General features: G+C 40.4%; 1 protein-coding gene across 1 annotated transcript; it reads right to left on the reverse strand.

Annotated features, from left to right (window-relative positions):
- Positions 1–2,848: 2,848 nt before the first annotated feature.
- Positions 2,849–4,402, reverse strand: LOC144635865 (uncharacterized). Its single transcript, XM_078494984.1, has one exon. The coding sequence runs from the start codon at positions 4,376–4,378 to the stop codon at positions 3,002–3,004; it is 1,377 nt and encodes a 458-aa protein (XP_078351110.1). The 5' UTR covers positions 4,379–4,402; the 3' UTR covers positions 2,849–3,001.
- Positions 4,403–10,752: the final 6,350 nt, after the last annotated feature.

Below are 10,752 nucleotides of genomic sequence, written 5' to 3' on the forward strand. Positions count from 1 at the left end.
TTTTTCCTTGTTTGTTTTTCTCGTACCCAGATCTCCTGAGAATTTAGTGCCCAGTTTACTCAAGCGGGGAAAAGTGTGAAAGTGAAAAAAAAAAAAAAAAAACTGGAAGAAAGGAAATGAGTTGATGGTTGATTCGTGCAAAAGCTGTAAGAAATTCTGTAAAACACGCTAGCCAGACTGGGCAAAGATTCATGCATGGACAAATAATTCTTGGCTCAAATATTTGCATATAAACCCATCTGCAAACGGAGTGGTTGAAAAGCCGCATATTCTGCTTCAGATGTCATCCTCAGAGACCCAAGGGCAGTCAGCCGGCTGAAAAGAAGTAAGCTAGGCTGAAATTGTAGGGGTTTAATGTTTCAAGAAGAGTAGAAAGAGCCCCTGAGAAACGAGTTTAATTTCTCTAGACTATTGTATTTGTTCTAAAAAAATGTCCCTACCCTTTCCACAAAAGGTATTTTGGTTTGAATCCCCCACCCCTCTGAAAGTTCTAGTTAAGTTTCCATACTTTCCTTAACCCTATTCAGACCGGGGGGGGGGGGGGTGCTTTTTTTTTTTTTTTTTTTTTTTTTTTTTTTTTTTTTTTTTGGAATTAACTGAATTTTGGATTTTGAGACCCCCTCCCCCTTGGAATTTCCAATGACCTTCCATGGGATAGGTGTGGATATTTTCTGGAACTGCACATTTCCAAATGGCTCTGTGAATGCTGGCTCCTGATTGATCAAGTAGAAAAAAAAATCCTTTGCAGTATTCTGCCTGATCGGTGAACAGCAACTTCAGAATCCCTTTGTGTGCTCCTACACAACGGTTGTTGTATTGGACTTAGTTTTATTTTAATTGAATTTTTAATAATTTTTACACCAAAAATAAAAGTCTGCGGAAATCATTTTAAAGTCAAATGAGTCATTAGTCATATTTTAAATTAAAGTTATTAATTCAAAACTAGTGCTGCCCTTACTAAAAAGCTAACCACAAGCAAACTAGAGTGGAACTAACCACAATCAAACCGGAGTGGAACTAACACAAGCAAACTAGAGTGGAACCAGTAACTGCTAGTCTCCCACTGTTGCAGTTTTTTAGTGTCGTCACGCAACACTCTTCCTTAATTAAGGGGAGGAACATTGTGTGACGACACTAAAAACGGCTCCAAGGGAGACTAAAGGCGCGTTACACAGTCAAATCAAAACAGGGCCAAGGCACCTATGGCCCTGTTTGATTTAACTGTTTCTCTACAAAAGTGGACTGGTCCGGATCATTTTTGTGACGGGTCCGACCCAAATTTTTCTGCCGTGTAAATGCGCCTTAAGTAACAGCAAGCAAACCTGATTAAAACTTACTGAAAGTAAAGTGAAGAGCTTCTTGGCTGTCATATTGAACTACGAACAATAAATAAAATAAACAAATTACTACATTTTAGAGTGGAAGCCACATCAGCTCTAGCTCGTTTTCGTGCAATCCGCTATCCAGGTTGAATTCAAATTTCAAAATGTTGGTTTTGGTGGAGCGAGCAAAACCAGAGAACTGGCTGGCCAAGAGAAAAAACCTCATGAGTGAGGTTGACTCAACTGACTCAACCCACATATGGCACCCACCCAGAATCAAACCCAGCTAGGCCACATCTCCCGGGGGGGGGGGGTTACTCCCTGTAATGGCCTATACGGGGAGGGTCCGCCCGAAAGGGGTACCTTTTCAGGCTCCAGGTATATAAAAGGGTAGGGATTCACAAATTAGGTATATGAAAGGGTAGGGAAACTCGATAATGATTTTTAAAAGGCCACATAAATATTCGAGCAGACGCAACTTTTGGCTGTATTGTCTTAATTTATTAAGCGCTACATAAAAATGACAAGAAAACTTCCCGTTTTACGTGTAGGTATATGAAAGGGATGCCTTGCAATAAAAGGTATACAAAAGGGGTACCTTCACAAAATGGATATAAAAGGGTAAGGGGTTGGACCGGGCGGAGCCTCCCAGTACAAAACTTTTTCGAGTACCCCCCCCCCCCCGGCCACATCTGTGGAAGGTTAGTCTCACCACTAGAAACGCCATCCTGCTCCCCAATGAACTCTTAGTCTGGAAGTAAACATGATGATCGATTCGATTATGCTAGAATGATAAGCATTCCATTATAGGGGTATCAAATGGTCTTTGCGAGCATTTGCGAGCATGCGGCACAGCGTTTCTTTGCGAGCACGAGCATTGACAAAAATTAGCCTTGCGAGCAACGAGCACTTTTCAAAAACCTACCTCTACTAAAAACCGAGCATGCGAGCACTTGTAAAAATGTGCGAGCACGAGCAAACGAGCACCCACTAAGATTTTGCGAGCATTGCGAGCACTGCGACATTTTGAGGGACCATTCTTGACTCCTCATTATGGCATTTAGAATTGGTTTCTATTAAGTAAATCATAACACGTTCCCTGCAAATAACAGGTATACTTTATTAAATGCATTGGTTTACAAACTGTCCATTCTGCAGTATGACTAGGAGGGGTGTCGAATGGTAAATGCGAGACTTTGCTAGAGGCGAGACTGATATCTTTTCTGCGAGCCTGAGACCTTTTTAGCCTTGCAAAAGAAATCAAGACTTCGAGAAGGTGTCAAAGAAAAATTCGAGACGACGAGACCCCTGAAATTTGGCTAAAATTTTGCGAGACCCACTTTTTTTGAAGGACCAATCACCACCCCTATTAGGGTCACAGACCCTACTTGGTGGAATGGAAGAATGAAGAATGACAGTCTAGTTTGCTTGTGGCCCCCCAAATCGGGGGGGGGGGGGAGGGGGGGAGGGGGGGGGTGAAGGTATGGGGGGGGGTTGGGGGGTTTTAACCCCCCCCCCCCGCTAATGGCAAGCAAGCTAGTGTCATTCTGCTGAATAGGGTCACTCATGACTTCAGTGCAGTTATTTTTGCCTTAGTTGTCCCATCGGCCGGTGGGTTACAGTCATAACATAATATTTATTATACACGCCGTTAGTTAAGAGCACTCATTAAATTTCTCCTATACAGCAAGATGAGAGTACAGTAAATAAGCCTTTAAGTTCCTTGGCAAAGGAAGGCATTCTATTTGGTTTGGTGGAACCAACTTGTTGATCACCAGTCGACACATGTGCCGCAACTCAAACTTCAAAGGAAGCTGCCAGATCCGAACAAAGCCATCACTCTGTCCAACAGCCAGTTCCTGACAGCTCTTTGTAAAAGCAACAGAGCAGATCATTACAGTTGATTCATTAGGAGCCTCTTGTTCAATGTTATCAGTAACATTTAACTCATAGAGAGTTTGCAATAATTCTGTGTCAGTTATTATCACTTTTCCTTGTGATGTTCCAAAGGCCAGAAGTGAACCATCTGGGCTGTACAAGAATGCAGTCAAACGATTTGAGCCCGTAACAAGCTGTGTTTCTTGTACACACTTAGCTTTGTCATCTTGCATATACCAGACTTGAAACAAACCATCTCCATAGCAAGCTGCAAGCTTTTGACGAGGAAAACATGGATCAAATGCGCAGTTACAACTATTACCTAGGCCTGTTGCAACATCAGTCCTTATCGCAGAAAGCAACTCTAAATTCTCACTCTTTAAGACATAAAGCTGACTCACTGAGCTTGAGAATGCAATAAGGGTGCTGTCAGGCGAGAACACACAGCTCACCAAAAGACCAGCAAATTGAGGTAACACAACTTCACAGCTCACCCTCCACAAACTCTTCAACTTTGTCTTGGATTTCACTTCCCAAAGGCAGATTTCATTCGTTTCGATATCCCTGTGAGACTCTAAAGTAGTATTAAGCTTGTTACTCACTGTCACGGCTTTTAGGCCATCAGGAGAAAACACACAACATAAAGCTCTGGACAGAAGGCTTTTGTCACCGCATCCGCCAGTATCACAGTCTATTTTGAAAGGCTCAAGTGTGTAGTCTTCCATTCGCTCAGCCAAAATGATACGTCCATTCCCTGTCTTTAAAATTAACGATACAATCTCTCCGTTTGGAGAAAAACAGCAGACAGGATGGGAGTGCGGTGAAAATGTAAACAAGCTGCCTTTGTACGGACTTTGATGTTCGGTGCTCTCAAAGTCCCAACATTGAACCATAGTTGGGTGGACAAATCCTAATCGAGAATGCCTTAAAGGGGGACCTGCGAATGTTGTCAGTGTCAATAAACTTGTATCGTCGTTCGGCGGAAAAGCACAGGCCGTCACCTTCATGACTTCACCGATTCCCAAAGGACCCAGATGTTTTAGTTTCTTCAGGACCGTGAATGGAGGAGGAATTGGCTGGCCTTCCGGATGAAATGATCGATAAATTGACGTGCAAAGAGGCAGTTCTCTTCTCTCCTCCAGATCTGTTCCATTTGGTTTCGAACAACTCAAGCCCATAGCTTCTGAATATCTTGACGCTAAAGATCCTTTGCAATAAGGGATATTCTTCTCAGCTAACGAGCGAGCAGAACGAGCACGATTTAACAAAATGACGTCAGTTTTAAGTTTTTCACGTCTGCGAACGCACACGTATTTCCCGCTCTCGCTGAGCCGGAAATACGTCAGCGGCCACGTCAATTCTCTTTTTTTTACGTCAATTTGTTTTTTCACTAGGCCAGAAGGGACAAAATAAATAAATAAATAAAATGAAGTCAAAACGCGGAATGCGAGAAACTCAAATTATATTAAGGGACGGACCATTTAATTTTCGAGGGGGGAGGGAGAGGGATTTGGGTTAGCCGACGACCACCAGGTGATCTGGTCGTCTAAAATCAGCCAATCAGAGCCGGGGAGAAAAAAATTTTAAAGCCGCACAGAATTCCTTGCGCGCTTCGGCCGAGGCCACGGCATTTGAAATTGTGATTCGGGTTTAGGAGTTTATTTTGAGAGAAACTCTTTTTCAATAACAGAAGATTACGTAACTTACCGCCATAAGATGCAAAAGACGTTTTATTCGGGGCTGAGAATGCTAATTTGTTTTCGATGAAGCAGAAGGTCGACTGGCCTTTTAATCGCAGGTGGAATGGCGCTTCAACCTTTCTTGCAACAGCTTGCAGAAAGTGCCTGAATTATAACTCGACGATGTGTATATTTTTGTTCCACACGGCTTTCGGATTTCGTGAAAGGCTGTCAAGAAGATTCAGGGAAGCAAGGTGTACCGCTCTAACCAGTATATGTTGGATCTTTGAGGACAGGGTAATTTTCCTATCCGAAACCCGTGTAGTCGGACAGCCGGCACGGCGCAAAATTATTTTACAGGGTCGGATTTACGAACACATGAAAGTATTGCTCTTCAAGATCGGAATAGCTGCTCACCAACCGTTGTAAATGTAAAAGGACAAAACAGAAGTGGAATTAAAGGCCTCGATGTTCTTCAAAAGGCGAGTATTTATTTCGTTCTTGACAAAATCGAAGTGAGTTTTACCGTTCGTGGTTTGTTGTTGTTTCTGTATTTCAAAATGATTTTCACGCCACTGCGGGTTTTCAGACTCCATTTGCGAGTGAACTGCCTTGTTTTATTTAAAACTATTTGCCAAAACAAAACACTATTTGCCGTCATTCAAGAAAATGTGATTCTTTAATGAAAAAAAGGTATAATTAATTTTCCAATATTGTACCGTGCGTGGACGACCAAACTACGCAATTCATTCAGTTTCGCGGGCCATGTTTGACATGCATGTTCATCAGAATAAAATTATCCTGTCAACGCAGAAATGATTTGGGTGTATAGCTTGAGAAACCGCTTTTGAGTCGGAGTATTTTAGAGTCAGAAAAATTGGCTTAAGGTAACACCCTGCGAGCAGTTTCTTTTAATAAAAAACATAATTTTATCGGGAAGCCGAAATCCATTTACAAGTGTTTAGTTTTGCGGTGTTATATTCAATACTACCCAATTTCGACTAATTTCTATGCTTTCCTTGACTCTCTGCAGTGTAAATTCAATATACGAACCTTTCTTGAGTACGATACATTCTTAGCGAAGCTAATTTTCGAAATTAAATAGCAAACACTGATACTTCACACATTCCTACCCGTCGATTTAACTGCAATTTCAAGTTGAAATTGCACAAATGCGCGCGTACACAAACAAAGAATTTCCAACACATTTTTTCTGGGTTTCTTTTCAAAACAAACTTAAGTAGGACAAAATAGAAACATTTTTTGCCGGCCTAGGTCGGTCCGTATAGGAAAAAAACTGTACCCTTCGATCACAGCGAAATCATCCGGGTGGGTTGTTGATCGACCTAATTTTACGCTTACAGACAAATCACCCGGGCGGGTAGTAAGCTATTCGCCCTAATTTTTTTTATTGGTATATAAAAATAATTGGCCTTTTTATTGTCTACGCACATTTTTATGCATTTATAGTACTGTCTTTTTTTTTTTTGGAAAACTGGCATAAAGGTTAAATCCCGCTCAAGACCTTAGCCACAGCTTTTTAAGAAACGGACCTCCCGGCCGACAACTTGACAATATTAAAGCTTATGTTTTGACAAACACAACACACTGAGATCTTAACAGTAACGGTAATCTTTAATTCTTTTGAAACCTGAACTCAGAACTTTAAAAAGACATAAAAAACAAACACATACAGCAAAACATTCAGGCTTACAGTCAGGATTTTAGTTTAATAAATTAAATCCACGGCATTTCACGTGCATGATGCTACAAGAGTCTACGTTTTCGCCGCAAACGTACGCGTTTTTGAATGCTAAATTTACCATTCCGAAACGTCTCCATCCTATGATGACTTTCTACTGCCTCTGTGACACGTTACAATTTGATGGCTAACATGATAAGGCGCAAAAAGGAATCTCTAAGCTCTGATAACAGCCACCATGAAAGCTTCGAACTCAAACTTACGGGCCGCGCGCGTTTGTGGGATACGGCATTAAAATTTTTCTCCCCAGTCCCCCAATATGACGTCACAGATCACCTGGCAGTTAGCTCAGTTGGTAGAGCGCTGAACTACCGTGCGGGAGGTCTTGGGTTCGACTCCTAGACCGGACCAACACTCAGGTTCTTAAAATAACTGAGGAGAATGTGCTGCCTTTGTAATGATATCTGCAAATGGTTAGACATTCTAGTCTTCTCGGAAAAGGACGATAAACCGTAGGTCCCGTCTCCTGTATCTGTATCTCCTGTACTATTCGCCAAGAGTAGGGCACGAAGCTCCCGGTGTAGTGGTCTGGCCTTCGTGTTGTAGTAAATAACAGTATGTGTAAAGTGCATTTGAACATATACTATGGAAAATGCGCTATATAAATGCATTGTCATTATCATTATCATTAATTACGAAAAAAATGAACGGTCCGCAATGCGAACATGTGTGAGCTTAGTTTGTGTCCGTCAGTAATTACTGTTGTCAGGGAATTTATCATGTCCACCAGTATTGAATATTTTCGTTGAAAACGATTATGTTTTGAAACGCTTAGAGTATTTTAACAAATTATTTTGATCATACGGCAAATCGAGAAAATGTTATAAAGTTTTATGTGCAGAAATATACATTCACGCTAATGTATTTAAACTGAAATCTGTTTTTACTTGCTCAGGGCTAGCCTCCCACGGAAACGCTCTTTGGGCTCGTCACGCATATAGCGTCTACGCGGGAGGCGAGCTTAGTGTGAGGAAATTGGTGAAAATAAAGAAAATTTTGGGCTCTAGTAACCCCAGTTACATCATTCCCCTTCGGCTATCCATCCATTTACTAAAAATAAAAATAAAATTATAACTGATTTTGTTCCTTAACAAAAGTCGCGCATCTCGGAAATCATGAGTTACCGTAAAATTCCGGTTATAAGACCCTCATTCTGGCCGCGCCCCAATTTTCGCGAAAAAAAAGCTCTTCCGGGAATGCTTGAAGCCAGGGCCGTAACTAGCAAGAGGGAAGACGAGGCACTTGCCTCGTCTAAATTTTTGCTCAAAATTAAAAACAAAATATGGTTTGTTGGGAAAAAAATCTCCAGTCGAACAAGACTGATTTTGCTCAAGAAATACCTCATGAAAAATGTCTGTTAATGAGATTCATAGCTTCTTGATTTCAAAATGTTCTGAAGGGCATGCCCCCTGAGCCCACAAGCAAGATCTTGCCTCGTCTATGGCAAAGGTCTGGTTACGGCGCTGGAAGCGTTTCTTTTTTACTCTTAACAATGATATGTATCAATGCCACAGGGGATTTAAAATTTTTTGTTTTTCTGTAATACTGATGGACTGCTCTGGATGGACTGCAAATTAACTTCTGCCGTTTTTGTTTTAATTATTTTGCAGTGATCGTGTGCAGTCGTTTTTATATATTATCGTATTTTTGCTGACTCGGCCGGTATATTGGTTTCCAAACATTAATTCTGCATGGACAATTTATCGAAATCTAGGTTAACTACAAGGTTAGAAAAACCGAGATTACGTATATTGCCTTTTCAGCTTGCCTATTTATAGTTTCAGAATGGTTTAGTTCGCTCCCAGTAGTTTCTGTCGTTGTTTTTTATTTTTATGACTGATTCAGTTCTCCTTTGAGCTAAGGATAAACTGAACCAGGACCCATTACTAGGAGGAAAAATAGACTACAGCAACCTGATTGGACTGGCAAGGACCAATCAGAACGCACGATTTTCGATCCATCTAACGAAAAAAGGTGGATATAAAAACTCAAACTTGTCCAAAAATCAACGGAACGGAACAGAGCTAAAACTTCTTCCATTCCGCATCCAAATAGCAACTGATGAGAATCTTAAGATTCGAAACCGCGGTCTTGCTTGTAAAATACACATCAAATAGAGGAAAAATCCTTCTGTACAAAACCACAAAGAAACAAATCTTCCAGTAACTCAGTCAGTGTTGGAGAGAAATATACAGGTCTCTCCAACCAAAAATTAACTGACGAGCAAACCAAACTTATCTCACGGGGTCTAAAATCTTATTCCGGTGAACACATCTAATTAAAACAAAATAAGACGATCTCGTCTTGAATACATGTTCGAATTCTACGGACAAAATAGATATGTTTACCCTTTCTATGTTAAATCAGACTGGAATACTCCAGTTCAACCAACAGTCGCCCTCGAGACCTATGCAAGAGGATAAATGACAGCTTGCAGAAACACAAATAACAAAGCCAAAACAAACCTTGTCACGCCAAGAACAAAAAGCACTTAGGAAATTAAAGAAAACCACGAACATAAGCTTTAAAAATTAAAAAAAGAACAAGAGTAGCATACTGCTGTCATGAATAAAACTTATAAGAGAGAGGAAATAATGCAAACTGACGAACAGCATAACTAAACACCTCTCGGTGAACCCATGGTGAAAGAAACGCACAGCAAGGCCTCGCGCCTATAACAGATCTACACCGTGGAAAACACATTTAATACATGACTAGAAAGAATTGGATTTCTAAAAAATCTTACAGATCTTTAAAGATCCACCTATCATATCTTTTAAGAGAGAGAAATCTTTTAAAGATACGCTCGTTAGAGCAAAAATATAAAAGGTTCTCAAATGTTCACACCGGTAGAGATTGTGCGGCCTGTCACGCCTTGCTACCTCCTACTAGTAATGGGCTCCTGACTGAACACAATAAAGAGACTACTAGTAGTAGTATAGCGAGTGGTTTAGGAAAAAAAGGGTAGACGCAGATCACGCAGACTCGTACTCTTAAAGCGAGAGCAGTCTAAATCGAGTGGAGCGCGCGGGGAGTTGTGACTCAATCAACCCTCGTATTGAATCTTTTCCCCTTTAACCCCGCCCACGCCGCAAAAAACGTAAATATTGACTGGGTACGATTCAGGGGAAGACCCATGAATTTCCTTCTAGGCGTTAACCATAAGAAAAGTAAAGTGCTCTACTATAGCAAGTTCTTTGCATTTCGTAAAAATTAAACTGCATGTCCGCCCAATTGCAACTGAAAAGTACCGTGTATCCGGCTGGGCGGTGGTCAATGCCTTGAAGAACATATTCAGATTGCGTCACATAGGCGGCGGAACAGGGAAGGGGGCAGGGGGGCTGTAGCCCCCAACCAAAATGAACATTTGGGGGGCTTAAATAGCCCCTCACGTTTTGGTGCCATTAATATCGTGAGCGCAGCGTAAAATTGGTTTGACAAGATATTCCGTCTCGTGAGTGAATTAAAACATCTTCGAAACTTTTTTTTTTTTTTTTTTTTGACGGTTTTATTTTCAATGTTGTTACAAATATCGTACTATTACATACTATACATATACTACTATTACATTTTCAATATTACATCAATACCAGTACTAATACAGTTTACAGTCTTATATGTGTTACAGGTTTATCATAATTAATAATTGTTAAAAGTAAATTACAGATTCTGATTGCAAAAGACTAATTTTTTTTTTTTTTTTTTTTTGCAAACAACTAAAAAATTACCAAAAGCGAAAAAACCGTCACACGAAAAACACACACAAACACAATAGGCACATATATGTATGTATCTATCTATATAAAGAGAACAAGGCTAAACAATAGCAATATCTATAGAAATTTAGCAAGAATTGCTTCCCATCTTTTCCTGAAACTTGCAAACGTCCCATTTTTGTTTGCTATATACTTCTCGGTTTCAAACTTATTTTTAACTTTTTTAAGAAAAATATTAAAGTCAGGGTATATGCCAGCTTTTCTACGTTCCCAAATACACAGTTTTCCGAGAATTATAAGATAGTTTATAATATCGGTCCTATTTGTAAGCCCAAGTATAATATCTTTTAAAGTCAAAGTAATGTTTTCCTTAACAAGTTCAAACCACCAAGAGG

Source organism: Oculina patagonica, chromosome 13, assembly GCF_052425735.1.
Source record: "Oculina patagonica isolate OP01 chromosome 13, crgOcupat, whole genome shotgun sequence".
Classification (NCBI taxonomy): Eukaryota; Metazoa; Cnidaria; class Anthozoa; order Scleractinia; family Oculinidae; genus Oculina; species Oculina patagonica.

What these genes read in the sequence shown, in the direction of transcription:
- LOC144635865 (XM_078494984.1), bottom strand. Translation starts at nt 4,378, where the DNA reads ATGGGCTTGAGTTGTTCGAAACCAAATGGAACAGATCTGGAGGAGAGA.